General features: G+C 42.7%; 1 protein-coding gene across 8 annotated transcripts in view; it reads left to right on the top strand.

Moving 5' to 3' along the window:
* ANKRD17 (ankyrin repeat domain 17) overlaps nt 1-22,457 on the top strand; it is a 217,824-nt gene that overhangs the window by 59,464 nt on the left and 135,903 nt on the right. For 7 of the 8 annotated variants that reach the window (XM_077476428.1, XM_077476431.1, XM_077476429.1 and 4 more), the window contains exons 3-6: nt 5,082-5,238; nt 16,474-16,621; nt 17,913-18,060; nt 18,159-18,392. In XM_077476428.1, coding sequence (XP_077332554.1) covers nt 5,082-5,238; nt 16,474-16,621; nt 17,913-18,060; nt 18,159-18,392 — 687 coding nt within the window. The remainder of the gene's footprint in view (nt 1-5,081; nt 5,239-16,473; nt 16,622-17,912; nt 18,061-18,158; nt 18,393-22,457) is intronic. The other variant, XM_077476430.1, reaches the window with a different exon arrangement.

The following is a 22,457-nucleotide window of genomic DNA, read 5'->3' on the forward strand; positions in this document are numbered from 1 at the left end:
AACATGTGTTGAGCAGAGTCCTATTGCTTAAGCACCTTTTTAGAACAGTTACAGTGAACTTATTTAACTAAAGTTTGACACCAGTGTGGCATTGCTAGTCTTTGACTCAGTCTCTCGCATTTATGTGTTTCCAATTCTGTGATCAGCTGTATATGTGTAGGGTAATGTTTGATTGTGGACTGATGAGATTGAGCATGGTCTATGTATTCCAGGCCTTGTAAGTCACTCTTAGTTTCTTTATAAATTCACAGCATTAAAAGGTAGGCGGCACAGCTAAATAAGTTTGACTTGCTGTCTTTGGCTTTGCAGCTTCATATTGCACTATAATTCAAAGATGTGCTGCTTTGGTTAGTCATACATAGTGCACAGATGTTTATAGATATCCTCCACACGTTTGTCTGTTATGGTGTATGTGGTGTGCTTTTTTTTTTTTTTTTTTTTTTTTTTTTTTTTTCTTTTCTTTTTTTACACAGTAACCCATGCTACTAAAGCTTGATTTAAGTATGTGTCTATTGTATAGTTGAAAGGTTTTACCTGTTGAAACTGCTGGTTAAAAGGAATCTGCACTAGTAAGAAAGCTGTTATGAGCTGTTATGAGCTACGGCTCTTGTATAAGAATGTTCAATTTCTGCATTTTTACATGCACAATAATTGCAGGTCCGCAAATTCCCACCTCAGTGGCATAGTGAGAGATTGCAGTAGACCTGCTTTGAGTTGCTCTGTTTCGGACACAGCAGGTCCTGTTAAGATGCATTTGTAATGCAACCTTTAGCTGCATTTGTTTGACCATAGAGCTGTGCAAATACAGTGTGACAAAAAATATTGCAACAACCACCATTTTATTCTCTAGGGTCTCTTACTAAAATAAAAAAAAATACTAAAAAATACAAAAAAAATAGAGATTTTATCTAAGTAATTTGCTAGCAAAAAAAAGTTTTTAACTTGAAACCAACAAATGTCAAAACATTAAGACAAATTGTTACAATGTTTATACTTGAGTTCCACTGCTAAAGAATGTTGTGATTCTTGGCAGACTGCCTGTTTTTTTTTTTTTTTTTTTTCCCTTTCCTTTGAGGGCTTTAGCATAGCAGAGAGAACTCTCTGCATAGAAAGAATCAGGAAATACTTTGTCAAGATTGCAATGGGGAAAAAAAATTGCGACTGATTCTGAATGATTAATTGTGCAGCTTTATTTGTCCATATACATTTAAGCAGTGATGCATCTGAACATAAAAGGCAGAGTCTGATCATACTTGTCTTCATGAACGCTTAACTCTTTTGCTGCCACTGACGTATGTCATATCTTAAAGGCGAAAAAAATAATAAAAAATATATATATAATAATCTCTTTCAGACAGTTACTGGAGAGAAGGAAGCTCAACAAATGTAATGCTCACCAGCTCCCTCACAGTTCATTGTGAAATCTAAGCGATCTGCCACCGTTGATGATAGTTGTAGTTCACTCATTCACATATTGTTGTATGATGTGGCTGTGTGGGCAGAGCCCTGCATTGCTGCGCTCTTGTTAAATCCTGACAGTGGGGCGTAGGCAGGTGCTCTTGGTAACAAGTTACACCCTAAATATGGTTGTAATATGTTACCAAAGGTGAACTTATCCTTTAAATGGAGGGCAGGTTGAACATCATGGGTCTAATAGATTATCAATGTCTTAACCACTTGACCTCCAGAAGATTTACCCCCTTCATGACCAGGCCATTTTTTTGTGATACGGCACTGCGTTACTTTAACTGACAATTGCGCAGTTGTGTGATTCCGTACCCAATTTAAATTTTTTTTACTTTCTGCTATAAAACAAACATACCAGATAAAACTGAGAAAAAAAATCAAATTTCTTCATGAATTTAGGCCAGTATGTATTCTGCTACTCCTTTCTGGTTAACGCAAAAACCCAATAAAGTGTATATATAGATTTGGTAATACTGGCTGTAAAGGGGTTAAATATCAGGGTTGATCAAAGGGTCAACTGTGTGCCTAGCTAGTTTGAGTACTGTGGGATGTGCTTTTACTAGGGAAACACGGGATCCATGCCCAACCTACTGACAGAATGGCAATCTGCCTTGTTTCTGCCTCTGAGCTGCAGGTCCGCTCCTGCTGTGCATAGTCACAACAGGAGCATGTCGCTGGCAACGCACACGAGTTCCCCAGACCCAGAAGTGTCGTATCACTAACTAGGTACATGATTCGGCGCAGCAGTGCCACCTTGCCGCCGTATAAAGTTATACGGGTGACACGTGGGTAAAGAGAACCTGTCACAAAAAAAAGTGTGTGTGTGTATAAAAAAAAAATTCCACATGCAAATCTAAATGTGGAGAGGCCCCCTTGTCACTCCATGAAAAATACTGCTGGCACACGGTAGAGTTTTAATAGTAGAAAAGACAGTCTCCTGCTGCAGTTGGTCTACCTGCCAGCATTATTTTTCTATAAAAGTTGTTCCACTTTTTCACTTACAGCTGAACAGCTTAGTAGAATGTCAGATCCACTCACATTGACCTAAACAAAGCATTGCTGCCCCTCAAGGCTGTACCCATGCGGCGGCCGTGATCTACTTCAGTCGCAGCAAAAATAACATGGCATGCCGCAGCATTCCACATATGGTGCCACCAATTTATAGGGCCCATTCAAGTGAATGGTTTGGTTTGGCATTTTGACTCTTCTGTCAAATGCCCTCTGAAAAGCAATTCACAATGGATTGCTTTTCAGCAGGGCAGCAGTTTAGCCACACACTCGAGTGACCCAAGTTAAAATGCAGATCGTATGTGTGTGCCTGTAGAAACAAATGTAAGTATTTGGGCATCAAATACTGCACTGGGTAATTGGTTATGACGGATTCCAGAAAGTGGTTTGTGTTTAGGGGAGCCTTGTCACTTTAGTGACTTTGTGTGACATTGAAGGTTAAAGTGGAACTAAACCCGTTGCTTTAACGGTTTAAAAAAGTTGCATTCCTGAATGCTGGGAATGTAACTGTCACATTTTCTCTCAACCAAACTAACCATTGAATAGCTGGTCTCATAACTGATCACATGTGCAGCATCATGGCAGTTGCAGATCAAACCGAAGCTAGGATAGCCGCTTCCTTGGCTGAGAAGGATAGGAGGCTTTAGTTCCACTTTAATATCTTTTGTACATGGGCATTTGTATCTCAACTGTTTTTCACCATTCAGATCAATGGTAATGTAAATGCTGTTCAAAGCGGTCTATAGGGAGGGAAAAACTTGGAAGCATCTCAGGCTGATCCCACATATAAGTGGAATGCATGTGAAAGCATGGTTACATATTGGGAAAGGTTGAATAAAGACAGTCCATCCAGTTCAACTTGTGTAGGTGTACATGTGTCTCGGTGTCAGTAATCTTTACCATATCCCCGTATGTGGTATCGTTGCCCATCTACAAATTTAGCCTGATGGTTAGTTGGCATTAAAACACTGTCCACAATTTTGAGTTGTCTCCAGAATAGTAATAGAGAGGAAATCTTCAAGTGGGTATACTTCAGTGACAATTGTTTGGGGCCATTGCCATCCTTTTGAGAGATTCCTGTTGAGTTGACTGGACAAATTATTAAGGGAAATCTCCCCACCGGGATGCAGATAGCCACAAAAATACCTAACAGGGGTTTTAAGCATCCATTACTCTAACCCTTAAGTTTTCAATTAAAATATTCTTTAACTGACCAAGGGCTAGTATAATGCCTGGCAGATGCGAAAGAAAGCTTTCAATTGGCTTTGAAATTGTGCGACTTCATCTGAAATAACACAATTTAAAGACCACATCTTAGTGCGGCTTTTGAAAACGTCTGTGCGGCTTCATGCACCGATGTCTATACAAGTCTCGCCTGAAATCTCCCAAAGTAGTGCAGGAACAACTTTTCAAATCGCATAAGTCACTCCAATGTTAACGGGGGAGGTAAAATATCTTTACAAATTCCTTTTAAACTTAACATGAGAGAAGCTCTGGAGGAAGTTACCATTGCTGACAACTTGTTGAAATTCTAGTTACCTGGCTACTTTGCTAACCCTTTGCTTTAGTGCTTCATTGACTGAGCGTTAAAATTTTGGCTAAGAATTTGGTTTAGAACATCTTGCTTTTTTCTGGAGTTCTTTGTATGGGTACTTGTACTGGATCGATGGCTCAAAGTTCTAAAGCTAGAGTGGGCGTAGTAGAGTGGTAACTGGCATTTTCACAGGGTGGTGTGTTTTAAAACCATGTACTTGATACATGATGGTGTTTAGAATGTTTGTTTGTTTAATGTTGGACAGATTGTTCTAGAGCATGCTTCCAACAGTGTTTAAAGCGGGAGTCCGCCGGGACTCCGCGTTTTTTTTTTTTTTTTTTTTTTTTTAAAGTCAGCAGCTACAAATACTGCAGCTGCTGACTTTTAAAATAGTGACACTTACCTATCCAGCGCGCCCGCGATGTCGGCACCCGAAGCCGATCTCTAGATCGACACTCGAGTGCTGCCGCCGCCATCTTGGGTATGGGAATCAGGAAATGGAGCCTTTCGGCTTCATTTCCCGGTTCCCTACTGCGCATGCGCGAGCCGCGCTGCGCAATGAGGACGGTCCCCGCTGCCTCTGGGATCTGTGTGTTTCCCAGCAGGCAGCGGGGCACTTGCGGAAGGGGGAGGGCACTTGCGGAAAGGGGCGTAATGTACGCCCCTTTCCGCAGAGAGCTAGCCCGGAAGTGGGTGCAGTTACCTGGATTATCCAGGTAACTGCACCCCCCTCCCCCCTGAAAGGTGCCGATTGTGGCGCCGGAGGGGGGGGAGTAATCCGATGAGCGGAAGGTCCATTTTAGGGTGGACCTCCGCTTTAAATTATTTTTTTGAAAGTCATGTAGTAGAAGGTATAAGCAACCCAGTTGCTGCACTTTGTGTGTTCGCTGTGCATATTTCTATCCAGCATGTAAAATGTTCTTTATTTCATTAGCCACCAGCAATCTTTTTAAGCTTAATCATATCTGCTAGTTTTGCATGAACTGAACTAACATTAGGCTTTTTTTTCCCCTGTTTTTGTTTGATTTCTTACATTCACCTACTAACTGGCTTGGCGACTTGTGCTAACAAGGAATTGGTAAATTATCCACTGCTGATGGTAAAGCGTTCGCAGATCCTGAAGTGCTTCGCAGATTGACGTCTTCGGTCAGCTGTGCGTTGGATGAAGCTGCTGCTGCACTGACAAGAATGAGAGCTGAGAGCACCTCAAATGCAGGGCAGACGGACAAGTAAGTAGACATGCTAAAACTGTAATTTATTATGTAATCCTTTTCGCCTTTATTGGCTTGATTTTTATTTGGTATTTTTCTTACAGCAACTTTTTTTTTTTTCTCCTCCCCAATGTCTACCAAATGTTTTTGTATACAGCAGTGGTTCTCAACTCCTGTCCGCAGAACCCACTAACAGGCCAGGTTTTATGTATTGCCATGGGGAGGTACAGACTAGAATACTGCAATCGCTGAGCAGCAAATGATATCACCTGTGATGGATTTCAGTTATCTTGCAAACCTGGCCTGTTGGTGGGTCTTGAGGACAGAAGTGGAGAACCAATGGTATACAGTGTAGCGGTCCATCTCTCTGCTTCTACCAAAGCATTTTTTTATTTTTACGCAAGTATTTTAAAAGCAAATGTTTATTTTATTGCAGCTTACTACTTAGATGTGATGGCTGTATTCGGCCTCATGCATGTTGCTGCTCCTAAACTCACGTTTTTGGAGCTTGTGGAATTTTGTTTGCCAAAACCCCGGAATACAACTCAATAAAAGGTTGTGTCCATGCACACAAGCTTTTACCAGAGGTCAGGAGCAGCTACGTTTTAGAGGCAGTACATGCTTCTCCTGAATGCAGAAGAATTGCATTTGGGAGAAGAGTTTTGGCAGAAAAATGCTGGACAACGCTAGGAACCTTGAGCAATAATTAATTTCAATGCCAAGAATATATTCTTCATTCTTACCAACGAAATTGACCACCTAAGCACTTGACGCGTGCTTGCTGTAAGCGATACACGCGTTTACCAGCATCTGACATTTTTCTGCTGCCAGGGGAAAGGCATCTACGGAGCATTCAAAGTACAGCATTGATTTTGGCAGCTGCATTTAAGTGATATGTTTACCTATTTCGCTGCTAACTCCTTTACTGTGGCGGGGGCAGCATTGTCATGTTAACAAATTCCTGACCTCTATAGTAGCCAGGAGATTGTTTAAATTTTTGCTACAGACTGCCAGCTTTCTTGCCGAAGTGATTTGTGTACGGTAGCTACATTGCTTTGCTGATCTTCTAGTATGAATCCAGAAGCAATCAGTTGTGAGCAATTCAAGGTTCAGAGCTGTCAGTGTCTGCTCTACCTGGTTGGGTAAGAAGCTGATCAAGAGTAGTCTGTGCATAAGTTAACCTTTTTTGCTGTTTTTATTTATTTTAACAAATGAAAATTTGGACAAATTTTTTTTTTTTTTTTTAAATGTCCAAGCTCCTTTGCACCCATAGATGCACACATGAAATCCCAACACGCTCATTGGGTACACACACACATATATGAAAGCAAGGGTTGTATGACACATTAGGTATCACTGCATGATAGAGTGAGTGCAGTAATTCAGGGGACATCATTTTCTGTTGGCTCTAAATTGACACGCTAAAAAACTTTTAAAGCTTCATCCTTTATTTTTTTTTACGCTAGTCTTTGCCTTTTTGCGGGTCTACACAATTTTTGAGGGTTGACATATTTTATCTATTTTTGGACACCACCTCATATTTATATTTTGATCAAAAATGGATCATCTTATAGGCTGGTACCTTCAGCTGATTGGATACTGGCACTCGTTGGTGGGCCTGGATCAACTTCAAGCAGTGTTGTACTCACAATTTAAAAACCTCACAGGCCATAGTGTTTCTCCCATAGATGCCAAAACGTACCTTTATAAAAATCCGATCGCCATAATTAACTTTAATTTACATTTCAAAGGTGACTTCCGGCCTCTCCTCCCGTGGGAGTAGGCGTGGTTATCGCCTTTCCCCAGCTCCGCAAAGTCCCCTGGGAGGTTTCTCACATTGTTCCCATGAATCAGTGGGGAACGCTGTCCTGCCGAAATCTCGTGAGATTTCGGCGTCACATGACGCCAGTCATGTGACGAGGCCGTGTCAGAAGGCACCATTGTTTATTTCGTTGCCATCACAACAGGGCGGGAACTTCCGAGGACGCCGCTCATTGTGATGGCAACCCGAAGTTTTACGGCGCTGCTCGCTGCTAACAATGAGCATGCGTGGGATCGAGCGGTGAATGCTGGGAGCACAGCATCACCGCATCCCGGAAGGAAATGCTTGTAGGCTTCAAATGCCCACAAGCAACATCGAAACAGCCGGCATGAATTTTTAAAACTGTTTCTTCTGCAAGAAATCGGTAAGCCGGGGAGTAAAAAGCCACAAGTAGTGAGTACAAAAACACATTAGTAAATGCATAACAAAGACACAGAATAAAAAAAAGATTCGGCAGCGGAATCCCGCTTTCAGGAACAATGATTGGTAAACGCAGTTCCTGCAGAAGAAAAGTTCAAAGAATTTTACTCTGTCCTAAAACTAAACTTTTTGAACTTAAAATCTGTGAACAGATAAATGCTTGTGCCTAAATTTCACATGGAGTCAGTGGAATCTGTCATTGTTTTTTCAGATCCGGGCAATTCCTGGCATCTTCACATTTTGAATTTTTCACACACACCAACACTTTCTACGCTTTGTTATGAAAGACCAACACTTTGTTGCCCTTCAAAGGTGCCTGCTCTGCTCCTGTCATTGCTAAGATCTTATGGCATCCATATCACAGAATACCTAAACGGTCTGCTAAAAAAAAAAAAAAAAAAAAAAAAAAAAACTTGGCAACAGTTTTGTTCTTCAACATTCAAAGAACCATTCAGCACTTCAAACCTAAAGTGGGAGTTCCGCTTTTTTTATTTTTTTTATAAAGTCTGCAGCTACAAATACTGCAGCTGCTTACTTTTAAAATGTCACCTTTCCAGCGCGACAGCAGTAAGAAGAGCTGGCAGCAATGTAATCCTTGAAGTGTCGTTGTTTATTGGTACATCAGAGTGACAGTAAAACAAAGCTGGTGCATTTTCGGCAATAGCCTTGAGGGGACCTGGTGTATGGATTGAGTTGTCCCTGCAGAGAGTGCTGTTGCCTTTCTTCTTTTCCAACCTGTCCAGCGCGCCTGCGATGTTGGCAGCCGAAGCCGATCTATCGCTTGGGTGCTGCCGCTGCCATCTTTGGTTTGGGAATCAGGAAGTGAAGCCTTGTGGCTTCACTTCCCGGTTCCCTACTGCGCATTCGCGAGTCACGCTGCAGAATACGGATGGTCCTTGCTGTCTCTGGGACCCGTATGTTTCCCAGCAGACAGCGGGGAAGGGACAGGAAGTGGCGTAAATACCCGCAGATTCTGCGGCTATCTATACTCAGAAGTGGGTGCAAATACTTGTATTATACAGGTATCTGCACCCCCTCCCACCTGAATTGAGCCAATTGTGGCACCGGAGGGGGGAGGGTTCTGATGAGCGGAAGTTCCACTTTAGGGAGGAGCTCCGCTTTAAGGGATAGGTGAGCAAATTCAAGAATTCTTCCCTCCTGCCTTCCTATTGGCTATAGTACCTGGGACAGATTTTAGACAGTCAATGCCAACATTTTCCTTCCCTAAGAAAATTACTTCTCTGAGGTCCAGGTGTCGGACTCTGATCAGCCAGATGCCCCTCGACTTGCTTCTTTTTGAGGGCTGTGGGTGTGACAATGGCCTTCGAGGTAGTTCTTTGTACAGTTCTGTTCCAGACCTTTGCAACGTAACATTATCTAGATAAGGGACAAACGAATCCCTTCTCCGAATCAGCTACTATCTCCCTGACATGGAGGCTTTCCATGTCAGACTGAGAATCTGGGAAATTTGTTCTTTGTTGGAGGTAGTAATGACAGAGGACAGCCTGGGGTGGATTTTACAGTTCAGGGCATTTGGTCCCCGCAGGAGTTGTCACTCTCCATTGGTATTGTGGAACTGAGAGCCAGAAGACTGCCTTTGTACACTGGGCCCAGCAAGAGTACTGCCAGACAATGTCGTAGGTGTGGAATACATAAACCACCAAGGGTGAACTAGAAGTCAGGCAGTTTAGAAAGAGGCAAGCCTTTTTCTCTCGTGGGCACAAAAAACACATTCCAACACTCACCCATCAACATACTGGGAGTGGAAAATTGGCAGATGGACTCCCTCAGTCTACTTTAATCCAAGATCTTCCAGATGCTCTTCCAGAAATGGGCAACGTCAGATGTGGTGATCATGGCCTCCAGTTTAAATACAAACTGCAGTGTTACGACTAGATCCAGGGATCCCCTGGCCTTTGCAGTGATTTATTGGACCCTGTTCAGTCTGGTGTATGCATTCCCTCCAGTGAAGCTTCTCCCTCAACTGCTTCTTATGATGGGGTGCAACGGATTCCGCAAATCCTTATTGCCCCAAGTTGGTCTAGCAAAGTTTGATCTTTGGACATACTCGGACTCCTGGCTGACGAACCTTGGCCTCCTCCAAACAGACCTGACCCCCTGTCACAAGGCCCTCTATTCCACCTGCTTTTCATTTGCAGACATTAACATTATAGATGTTAAACCTAGGTCCTAAAGGATAGGGGCATTACTGATTTTTTTTATTCCCACCTTGTTTAAAGTGAAAATCTGTTTCCCATGATGTTTACCATTGTACTTGGAAAGCCTATTTGGACTGGTTCGAAATCGGCCAATTGAACTGTTTTGAGTCTTTTACTTCTCGCATCCTGGTCTCCAGACTAGTTTAGCCCAAGCATCTGACTCTTAGCACTCCAAAGCAAGGGTGCTCAAGCTTTGAGCGAGGGCCACTTAAGTGAATTGGTAAACAGTCGTGGGCCACAATTTGGGGTTTTTGCTGCCCCCCAAGCCGCAAATATAAACAAGCTCTTACTGTCCCGAGCTTCTTAGCTGCTTTCACACTGATGCACTGCTGTTTAACCACACCACTTATGCAGCACACTTTCTGGTTATGGTGCACTTTCAGAAAGCGCACCATAAACACACAACCGAAATCTATGGCCCAGTGCAGCAAAGCTGAAAGTCCACAGAATAAACCACCTAAAAAACTTTTTTTTTCTTTTGTGTTAGGCTGGACTTTTGCAATGGGCATACTATGTGATGTTTAATAAAATAACCTTTACCTCTTCCAGCTTCTGCTTGCATTGCTCTCCAGGCTGCTAGAAAGGTCCCAGGGACTTGGTATCACTCCGTCTGGAACAGAAGCTGGTGCTACAGAGGAAGCAGTTTGTGTATCTCCAACTCCCTCCGCAGCTTCCTGCTTCTGCTGCTACCATCTCCATGGACTCTGAAGCTCTGGGATGGCGGGTTAGCAACCTGTTGATCACAATCTGGGTTTGCCAACCCATCATCCTAGAGCATGGGCATGTACTTCCCTGGTTTGAGATCACGGCCACGTCCAAGGTTTATGGTACCCCTGCTATAAATGAAGCTTCTGCCTTCTCCATTCTGTTCCAAAACCTTTGACTTCACACACTTGACCCTTTTAAAGGTGTGACTCATGTTTATCCCCCTTCACCCCTATGTCGACCAACAGTGTCTCCTTTGAATCTAAATCTGATACTTTCAGTCTTTTAAAGACCTTTAAACTGATCCAGGAAATTCCACTACTAGAGGATCTTGCGGTAAAGTGGCTTTTTTGTTGGCCATTTCTTCTATCAGATGTCTCTCTTGAGTTGGTATTGCTTTCTTGTAAATAAAATAGTATCTTCCATAGAGATAATATGATCGTTAGCCCAGACCCCCCTTCCTTCCCAAGATTGTCTTTTCTTTCACCGCAATGAGAATATTTATTTTCCTCCATTTCCTGCCCCAAAGCACACCAAGGAGATTTCACTTCATTGTCTGTGTCAGAGCAGTTAGAGCTTACCTAGCTGAAGCATCTTCCTTCTGAAAAACTGATTCCTTTTTTGTCCTTCCTGAAGGGTCCTCCTTCCTCCATAGCTAGGTGATTCAGACAGCTTATTTCCAGGCTCATGCGCTCAAGGAAAGAGTTCCCCCTTCCCTATCGTGTGTCCCTCTATCATATCTGACTCTTGTCTTTTTGTCGACTTGTTTTTCTATATTGTAGACCACTCAGTTGAGCGCTTGGGTGTATCCTATGGTCTAAGACTACAAATTTATGTCCTGTACAATTAAGATAATGGGAATTTTGATTTTGCTTTAAATTTCATACAGTAAAACCTTGGATTGCGAGCATAATTAGTCCCGGAAGCATGCGTGTAATCCAAAGCACTTGTATATCAAAGTGCATTTCCCCATAGGAAATAATGGAAACTCAAATGATTTGTTCCACAACCATTTATTTATAATTGTAATCCATATAAAATGTTTATAGCAATATAATAGGTTGTGTAACCATAAAATGTCCATCCGCAAGACGATTAGAAGCAAAATCCAGCAGTATCTACAGAGTATGAGATACTAAGAGGTGCCCCTAAGTGTTGCAATAGGGTTACATTTAATGAAGGTACACTATTTAGCAACTCGCATGGTTGATGATTAAGAGACTAATCTAAGTATGCAGGCATCCGGTGTAAAGCTGTCTGCAATCATGACCCAGGAAGACTACCCTACAGTAGAGCGATCTGAAAGTGAGGCTTGAAACGCTCATGGAGCGCAGAGTGGGAGGGATTATGTCAGTGGCGGTGGGGAGGATGGTCTATGTGGACATCTTTCCCTCGGATACCTGCATACTTGGATGTCCCTGTTTTAATCCTCAACCATGTGACTTTCTAAATGTTGTACCTTCTATAAATGTCACTGTATTGCCACATTTAGAGGAGCCTCTCTTCTCTTTTATACTCAGTTGTGATTTGACGCTACTTGTATATCATGGAAAAATTTATAAAAAAATTTTGATTGTCGTCTTGTAAGTTACGCTCAAACCAAGGTTTTGCGTTATTTTGGAGTACATTACATGACACTGGGCCCCCCTCCCTTTTTGTTCTGTTTCTCCTCGTTACAAAAACTGGAGCACCCACGGAGTGGGGGGGGGGGTTATAGGTTTCCAGGCACACTTCTTGCGCTACTATTCAACCCTCTTACGCTAGTTAACATGGAAAAATAGGATTTTTTTAAATGGCTTACCTGTAAAATCCTTTTCTTTGTACATCATGGGACACGGAGCCATAGTACTTACTATGTGGGTTTGTTAGGCCACCTTCAGGTGCTGGACACTGGCATGCCCTAAATTAAAAAGTGCTTTACCTATATAACCCCTCCCACTGGTTGGGAGTACCTCAGTTTTGTAGCAAAGCAATATACGTGTATACCAAGAAGGGAGGGACCTATGTGTCCCGTGATGTACCTCAAAGAAATAAGGTTTTGCCTGTGAATGCTTCTCGTTTAGAGAGCTGGACCTGGGATCCAGTAATTTTTGGCAGTGAGGCCATAGTTTTCCTGGCCGGGTGCTGTTGCAGGCCCAGGATAGTGGGTTTCCTCTAGGATCTCCTGCTCCTAAAGGTTTATCGGAACCCACCGTGAAGGGTGAAGATTGGATCTGTTGGTTTACCACAGAAAACCCTGCGGTGGTAAACGGCAAGTGGAGTTTTTCTAAGAAATGTTCTTATGAATGTCACCTTTAAAATTGTAAGTGTTGTCATGCCTATGTAGTCACCACTGGGGGCTGTATTGAGCACTTACGTGACTCAAGCTTCTCAGAGTCACGATGTGATCCAGGAAGCAGAAGCTCTTCCTACACTGTTTGTCATCGGGGGGGCGGGGGGTGTCCTCAAACCCCCCCCCCCCCCCGAGACACCCCATGTGCAGCCTGTTTTCTCCCCCCTCTTCTCAGGGGAAAAAGTGCAATTTATTAAAACAAAATGGCACGAAGGGACGCCGCTCAGCAGCTTCCAGCTCCCCCTTGCCATGCCTGCCTCTGCCTGGGATCCTCCATACGGTCAGCAGTGTGGGAAAGGCGCATTGGGAGGGGCCATAGACTTAGCGCTGCATGGGCGTCCTCAATGTCCAGCGCAGGAAGGGAGGCTTTTAAAAAGGCACTATTGTATCTGTTCATGCTGCTGGAGGGACGCAGGAGGTGGTTTTTAAAAGGTTTGGTGACACATTGTTCATGCATTCCTACTGGTAGTACCTCCTGCTTTGTGCATCGGGGCTATGAGCGGAAGGGGGTAAAAAACACATCGAAAGGGGTCTCTATTAAGACTCCTACAGTTAAACGGCAGCCTAGAAACCTCTCAAAAAAAGTAATCACCCCCCCCCCCCAAGAGTGATGTGGCTGATCAGAGTGAGCCATCAGAAGTGTTACAGCTGCTCTTGACACTACAGCCCCTTATGTACATTACCCAGGATGTTTTTTTTTTTTTCTCTTCAACCATTTTAAGCTTGGAGCAAAAAATTGATGCTTTATTTGCATTCTAGACTGGGGCCAAGCATAGCCATCCATTGCTCAGGACCCTCATTCTGAGGAGCTAGGAGCAAGAGAAGATGATTTGCCTTCTAAAGACCAGGAAGAGGCGAACGTCTCTACGTTGAGGAACCTGAGACTGCAATATCAGGTCAAGGAAAGTTGGTACAATCTCTTACTGGGTTGGTCCACTCTACTTTTTCACTGCCAGCAGCGCAGCTAGTTGAGCCAAATGCTGGTTTGGGTTCACTAAAGCCTCCCCAATCTGATCATTCTTTTCCTATCCATGCGTGGTTAAGGTAGCTTATGCATTCTGAATGGGAGCACCCAGATAAACAATTTTTCCCTCCAAAAAAGTTTTCTTTACTTTATCCTATGGAGGAAGACTTTTATAAACAAAAGGTGGATTCCAGCAATTGATGCTTCTATATCCTCTGTAAATAAAAACCTGAGGACTTGTCCAGTTGACAGTGCTCAGATGTTAAAGGATCCAACAGATAAGACGTTGGAATTGCTTTTTAAGAACTATATTTCTCTCGCAGGTTTAGTCGTTACTCCGATCGCTGCCAGCGCAGGTTGATCTCAGTCCTTAATGGACCAATTTACAGATGTACTCAGTTATTCCTGATCAGCAGGCCCAGGATTCGGCCAGTATATCGGAAGCAATCCTATGGTTGAAAAACTGGTCAGCCAAAGCGCCATGTAAAAAGTTCTTGGCCAGTTTTCCCTTTTCACGGTGGACGATTGTTTGGAGACGATCTGGATAAGTATATCCAAAGAATTATTATATATTTTTTTTAATTCAAACCTGTTCAAAGCTCCAAAACCGGGGATGTCAGACCCGTTTTAGATCTCAAATATCTAAACCGTTTTTTAAACATCTGTTCTTTTCGCATTGGAGTCAATCCGATCAGTCTCCTTCCTACAGGGGGGAGAACTTCTGACATCAAGGATGCTTATCTCCATGTGCCAATTTTCCCCACTCATCGGAAATTTCTGTGCTTCGAGGTAGAAAATCGTCACTTTCAGTTTGTAGCGCTACCTTTCGGACTGGCTGCTGCACCTCGAGTGTTTACAAAGATCCTGGCTCCTCTTTTAGCCAGGTTAAGGGCCAAAGGTATAACAATACTAGCCTACTTAGACGAGCTACTCTTGATAGATCAATCGATAGATCTTGGTTTGCTAAGATCTTAATGGCGGTAGGGGACCCTTGGACCCTACCACTGTGGCCAGACCTTCTTTCGCAAGGTCTTGTATTCCATCCTACCTTGCAAACGCAAAATTTAACGGTTTGGCTATTGAGAACCACATTCTAAAGGATCGTGGGCTGTCAACTTCAGTCGTTTATACTATGGTTAATGCTAGGAAGCTGGCCTCCAGAATCCTATTATAGAGTCTGGAAGGCATGTGTCTCCTGGTGTGAATCCACCCCAGAAAATGTCATAAGTAGGATCCTTGAATTCTTACAAATGGGATTAGAGATGAAGCTGGCCAGGTGTTGGCCTTATCAGTGTTTCCTCAACGACCACTTCTTCGCATTCTCTGGTTCGTAACTTTATTCAGGGGGTGAAACCATTTAATCCCCCAGTTAGATCCCCCTTGGGACTTAAATCTAGTCCTATCGGCTTTACAAATGCAGCCTTTTGAGCCTATTTGAGATATTCCCTTGGTCCTCTTGACAAGGAAATTCGTTTTTTTGGTTGCCATATCTTCTGCTAGAAGAGTATCCGAGTTGGCTGCTCTTTCTTGCAAGGCGCTATATTTGACTCTGCATAAAGAAAAGGTATTACGACCTCATCCTAAATTCCTACCGAAAAGTAGTATCAGGTTTTCATTTAAACCAAGATATTCTTTTTTTTTTTTTTCTTTTTTTTTTTTCAGAGCCTCATTCTGTAAAGGAAAAAAATCACTACATTCTCTTGATGTGATGATAATGGTCAAGGTCTATTTGAAAGTGACCACTCAGATTCGTGAAACATGTTTTGTTTGTGTTGCCAGATGGTCCTAAAAGAGGACAAGCAGCGTCAAAATCTACTATTTCTAAACGGATTAGTCAAGTGATTGTTCAAGCTTATGGTTTAAAGAGGAAAATTCCTCATTTTCATTTTAAAGCGTACTCCACCAGGGCTGTTGCTGCTTCTTGGGCAGTGCATCACCAAGCCTCCTTGGCTCAGATCTGCAAGGCTGCAATTTGGTCTTCAGTCCGCACATTTGCCAAATTGTATCAAGTAGATATGAGAGGTCATGAGGATATCGCCTTTGGGCACAATGTACTGCAGGCTGCAGTATGAGCTCTCTGGTCTCTTGGTGCCCTACTTTTGTTGCATCTCCCTCCCTTCAGTTGGCATTGCTATGGGACATCCCACATAGTAAGTACTATGGCTCTGTGTCTCGTGATGTACGATAAGAAAATAGGATTTTTAAAACTGCTTACCTGTAAAATCCTTTTCTTCGGAAAAGAGGCCCAGGTACCATTAAATTCGGCCAACGACACCGTAAATGGATCTGGTCAGCATAGCTAGCCCCAGCAAGGATTGCTCCAGTGCAGCACAGCACATCTTCACTTGTGACCAACACCTTAGGCACTGAAAAAACGGAGGTACTCCCACCAGTGGTAGGGGTTATATAGGGAGGGCACGGTTTAATTTAGGGCGTGTCAGTGTCCAGCACCTGAAGGTGGCCTTTTAAACCCACATAGTGAGTGCTATGGCTCTGTGTCCCGTGATGTACGATAAGAAAAAGGGGTTTTCCCCCCAGCTCTACTTTAAAGTTTCCTTTTAATATAAAACTAGCAAATGATGCAGATTGCTTGCTGCTTTGACTTGCCTATTGAGCAGTCAAAAGGCATGACTCTGCAAATATCAATCCCGAGGTGAAAGGCTGTGAAAGAAAGTCAAGCTGTTAGACCTGCCTAAAAGTTCTGTGTGTGCATGGGAAAAGCTTTTATCTAATGTTTAATTTTTGCATTACTATTTCCTATCTTCATTAGCTGATGCTTTTATTTTTACAGCCGCAGTTTAGCAGAAGCTTGCTCTGAAGGAGATGTGAACGCTGTGCGGAAGTTATTAATTGAAGGTCGAAGTGTAAATGAACACACGGAAGAAGGGGAGTCCCTCCTGTGTCTTGCTTGTTCTGCTGGATATTATGAACTTGCACAGGTAATTTAACTGTTGATGCAAATGGTGATCGATAATGGTTGAACAATCATTTTAGGCATAAACGTTTAAAATTGAAATCCTCTCTAGATGAGCATTACAGTAAATTTGCCATAATTCTTGCATCGTTTTATCTTTTACAGTATGTCTAAATTACTGTTTGTCTTACAATTTCCTTACCAAACTCCAAAAAATGTTTGACAAAAGTTCTGCATTCATTGCAACCATCATAGCATCTCAGTGCTGTAGTTACATAAGCTGCAGCATCTGCATCTATCAAGATATATGGACAACTTACAATTGTTTTATGCTCTTAAAGGTGTCTACATAACCCAAACCAATTGACCCCCAGACCAATTCTGACAGTTTTCTCTAGACTGCCTCTGTGCTGTGGATTTGCACAGAGCAGCCTCCTATCCTCCTTTTTCTTGGGTCCTCCGCCGGTGCCTCGAACACCTCCCCTTGCCTTGACCAATAGCGAGCAGAATGCATGAAGGTAAAAAAACCTTGAGCCTTTGCAACCACATTAGTCTCAAAGTGTAACCAACGTCACTTTCACCAAGATGTTTTATAGCTAACCAATGCAAAATCTTTGTGGTTCTTGTGCTTCATAGGTTTAAAGGGGTTGTAAACCCTCGTGTTTTTTCACCTTAATGCATCATATCCTTAATGCATCAAGCGCAGCCATTGGCTCCCGCTGCTATCAATCAAATCCAGTAATGTGAGAAGCGGGGCAGAGTCCGGCATCCTGTGTCTATGGACGCAAATGCTGAACTTGGGAACACGCCCACATGGCAGCCCCCAGGGATAGTGCTTCTTCTAGGGGGTTTACCAATGCAAGGAGGAAATGATGGTGCCACCAGGGGACCCCAGAACAGGTGGATTGGGGCCACTCTGTTCAAAACAAACTGCACAGTGGAGGCAAGTATGACATGTTTGAGGGTTTACAACCCATTTAATGTGCTAGACCTTGGGAAACCTGCTTTTCCATTGTATGAATCACTTTAACCATCCTGCCTGACCACTGCACATAAAGGGCTGGGTGGGAGCAGTGGTGTTTTGGGAGGATGTACCCATCCTAATTCATCCCATGAGGACACAGCATATCTATGATCACGGTACTGTGTCTCTGAGATTGACCCTGGCACCATGTGATCGCTGAGACCAATAAGATATATTTGGGTACAGCAGTGCGTGACTGAGTAATTGTCATTCAAAGTGAATCTCAGCTGAATTTGGTTTTAATTGCATAAGTTTTATTTGTACAGCTAATTAATACATTCTATGTTTTAAGGTTCTTTTGGCTATGCATGCTAATGTAGAAGATCGAGGTATAAAAGGAGATATTACTCCTTTGATGGCTGCTGCTAATGGGGGGCATGTTGAAATTGTGAAGCTGCTACTAGCCCACGATGCTGATGTGAACTCCCAGTCCTCCACAGGTACACTATTTATAGTTTAGGTTTATTTTCAGTTTTTCTGCCTAACTAGAACTTTAAACAAGTTTGGATTAATTATTTTTTTTCTTCCCCCCCATAAGGAAACACAGCACTTACATATGCCTGTGCTGGTGGCTATGTAGATGTTGTTAAGGTGCTGCTGGAATCAGGTGCTAGTATTGAGGACCACAATGAGAATGGTCACACACCTCTTATGGAAGCAGGAAGTGCTGGTCATGTGGAGGTGGCCAGGGTTCTTCTTGAGAATGGAGCTGGAATCAATACTCATTCCAATGAATTTAAAGAGAGTGCACTTACTTTGGCATGCTATAAAGGTAGATATTGTTTTAAATTTTTCTACTTGTTTGTGCTACATTGTGCTCATTAAAAATAATTTCACCCGAGTAGCCCCCCCGTTGCAGGCGTAGGGTGCAGACAGTGCATCCTATAAAATTTTAAATTTATGTTTCTTTGCTGTAACATATGTCAACAATCATGGCTTTTGCCTTTTTGGTGATGCTTTTCCAATATATACATTGGTATTGGAAGAGTGTGTGTGTGTGTGTGTGTTAGAATTTTTAATTTTTTTTTCTGTTATGACATGTTGGTATCCTTTCCCAAACTTTTAAGGTATGAGATGAGTGTCTACTGTGGATATAAAAAGTCTACACACCCCTGTTAAAATATCTGGTTTCTGTGATGTAAAAAATGAGACCAAGATAAATCATTTCAGAATTTTTTCCACCTTTTTAATGTGATCTGCAAACTGTACAACTCGGTTGAAAAACAAACTGAAAACTTAGGGGCCGAAGTTAAGAAGAAAAAAAATAATAATGTGGTTGCATAAGTGTGCACACCCTCTTATAACTGGGGATGTAGCTGTGTTTAGAATTAAGCAATCACGTTTAGGCTGGGTTCACACTATTGTGAATTGGATGAGGATTTTTCTCTGCATCCAATTTGCGTGTCAGAGATTGACTGCCTCTCTATGGAGCCAATTCACACATCTGCAGCGCAAATTACACAGGACTCCCGTGCCTCTTCTGATCCATTTCAGCCTAAAATTCGCACTGAAATCGGACCTGAAACAGTGAACAGGGACACACCGGACCCCTGCTGTGAGCCGCTCCGTGCAGCAGTGTGAACCCAGTCTCAAACTCATGTTAAATAGGAGTCAGTACACACCTGCCATAATTTAAAGGGCCTCTATTTAACCTCAAAGTTCAGCTGTTCTAGTAGGTCTTTCCTGACATTTTCTTAGTCGCATCCTACAGCAAAAGCCATGGTCTGCAGAGAGCTTTCAAAGAATCATAGGGATCTCGTTGTTAAAAGGTTTCAGTCAGCAGAAGGGTACAAAAGAATTTCCAAGGCATTAGATATACCATGGAACCCGGTGAAGACAGTCCTCATCAAGTGGGAAAAATCTGGCACAACAGTCACATTACCAAGAACTCCAAAAATTGAAGAAAAGACGAGAAGAAATCTGGTCAGGGAGGCTATCTAGGCCTACAGCAACATTAAAGGAGCTGCAGGAATATCTGGCAAGTACTGGCTGTGTGGAACATGTGACAACAATCTCCCGTATTCATATGTCTGAGCTGTGTAGTAGAGTGGCAAGACTGAAGCCTTTTCTTACGAAGAAAAACATCAAAGCCCAGCTAAATTTTACAAAATCACATCTGAAGTCTCCCAAAAGCATGTGTGAAAATGTGTTCTGTTCTGATGTGACCAAGGTTGAACTTTTTGGCTATAATTCCAAAAGATATGTTTGGCCCAAAAACGACACTGCACATCACCAAAAGAACACCATACCCCCAGTGACGCATGATGGTGACAGCTTTTGGGGCTGTTTTTCTTCAATTGGAACAGACACCTTAGTCAAGGTAGAGGGACTTATGAACAGTTCCAAATACCAGTCAATATTTGCAGAAAACCTTCAGGCTTCTGCTAGAAAGCTGGACATGAGGAGGAACTTCATCTTTCATCATGACCATGACCCAAAGCATATATCCAAATCAACAAAGATTGGCTTCATCAGAAGAAGATTAAAGTTTTGGAATGGCCAAGTCAGAGCCCAGACCTGAATCTGATTGAAAGTCTGTAGAGTGATCTGAAGAGGGCTGTCCACAGGAGATGTCCTCACAATCTGACAACTTGGAGTGTTCTTGCAAAGAAGAGTGGGCAAATATTGCCAAGTTAAATGTGCCATGCTGATACTACAGTTTATAGGTCACTTTAAGGCCTCACTGGATGTTTTTACAGCTGCTGTTTTTGGCTTCAGGCGTTTTTTTTTTTTTTTTATATATAATATTATTTTAAAGTGAGTACACCGCTCACATTTTTGTGAATATTTATTTTATTCTATCTTTTCATGTGACAACACTGAAGAAATTACTTTGCTACAATGTAAAGTATTGAGTGTACAGCTTGTATAGTGGTGTAAATTTGCTGTCCCCTCAAAATAACTCAACACGCAACCATTAATGTCTAAACCGCTGGCAACAAAAGTGAGTACACCATTTGAATGGGGAGCAGGTGTGTTAAATTTGGTGTTATTGCTCTCTCTCCCATACTTATCACTGAAAGTTCAACATGGCACCTCATGGCAAAGAACTGAGACCTTAAAAAATGTTTTTATTTACATAAAGATATGGCCTAGGCTATAAGAAGATTTAAAAGACCCTGAAACTGAGCTGCAGCATGGTGGCCAAGGCCATACAGTGGCTTAATAGAATAGGTTCCACTCGGAACAGGCCTTTGAGTGCAAGAGTTCAGCGTCCTATTCAGAGGTTGTCTTTGGGAAATAGACGTATGAGTGCTGCCAGCATTACTGCAGAGGTTGAAAAGGGGGGGGGGGGGGGTGGTTCAGCCTGCCAGTGCTTAGACCATATGCTGCACACTGCATCAAATTGGGCTGCATGGTTGTCATCCCAAAAGAAAGCCTCTTCTAAAGATGATGCACAAGAGCCTGCAAACAGTTTGCTGAAGACAAGCAGACTAAGGACTTGGATTTCTTGAACCATATCCTGTGGTCTGAGATCAAGATAAACGTGTTTGGTTCAGATGGTGTCAACAAGCATGTGTGGCGGCAACTAGGTGAGGAGTACAAAGACAAATGTGTCTTGCCTACAGTCAAGCATGGGTGGGATTGTCATGGTCTGGGGCTGCCGACACTGGTGAGCTACAGTTTGAGGGAGCCATGAATGCCAACATGTACTGTGACATACTGAAGCAGAGCATGATCCCCTCTCTTCGGTGACTGGCCTGCAGGGCAATATTCCAACATAACGAACCCAAACACACCTCCAAGATGACCACTGCCTTGCTAATGATGCTGAGGGTAAAGGTAATGGACTGGCCAAGCATGTCTCCAGACCTAAACCCTATTGAGCATCTGTGGGGCATCCTTAAACGGAAGGTGGATGAGCGCAATGTCTCTAACATCCACCAGCTCTGTGATGTCATCATGGAGGAGTGAAAGAGGACTCCAGTGGCAACCTGTGAAGCGCTGGTGAACTCCATGCCCATGAGGGTTAAGGGAGTGCTGGAAAATAATGGTGGCCACAAAATATTCACACTTTGGGACCAATTTGGACATTTTCACTTAGGGGTGTACTCTTGTTGCCAACAGTTTAGACCTTAAGATCCCTTTCACACTGGAGGTGTTTCTCAGGAGCTAAAGGGCTAAAAATAGCTCCTGTAAAGCGCCTGAAAAATGCCTCCCCTGCAGCCCCAGTGTGAAAGCCTGAGTGCTTTTACACTAGCGCGCTGTGTTGGCAGTAGAGCTTTTTGGGGGCATTTAACCCTTCTGGCGCTAGCGTGGGTTAAAAGTGCCCCGCTAGAGGCCGAATAGCGCTGCTAAAACTAGTGGTGCTTTACCGCTAGCGCGGCCCAATGTGAAAGGGCTCTAATGTCTGTGTGGTGTATTTTGTGGGGACCGCAAATTTACACTCTTATACAAGCTGTACACACTCACTACTTTACATTGTAGCAAAGTGTAATTTCTTCAGTGTTGTCACATGAAAAGATATAATAATATATTTACAAAAATGTGAGGTGTGTGTATTTATTCATACATACATGCATAGATACATACATGCATACATGCATACATGCATACATACATACATACGGAACGGAAAGTTTTCAGACCCCCTTAAATTTTTCACTCTTTGTTTTATATTACAGCCATTTGCTAAAATCTTAAGTTCATTTTTTTTTCTCAATGTACACACAGCAGCCCGTATTGATGGAAAAAAACAGAATTGTTGACATTTTTGCAGATTTATTAAAAAAAAAATGAAATATCACATGGTTCTAAGTATTCAGACCCTTTGCTGTGACACTCATATATTTAACTCAGGTGCTGTCTATTTCTTCCGATCATCCTCAATGGTTCT

This window comes from Lithobates pipiens, unplaced genomic scaffold, assembly GCF_037356315.1.
Source record: "Lithobates pipiens isolate NorthernLeopardFrog02 unplaced genomic scaffold, aLitPip1_a1.2 Scaffold_13, whole genome shotgun sequence".
NCBI lineage: Eukaryota > Metazoa > Chordata > Amphibia > Anura > Ranidae > Lithobates > Lithobates pipiens.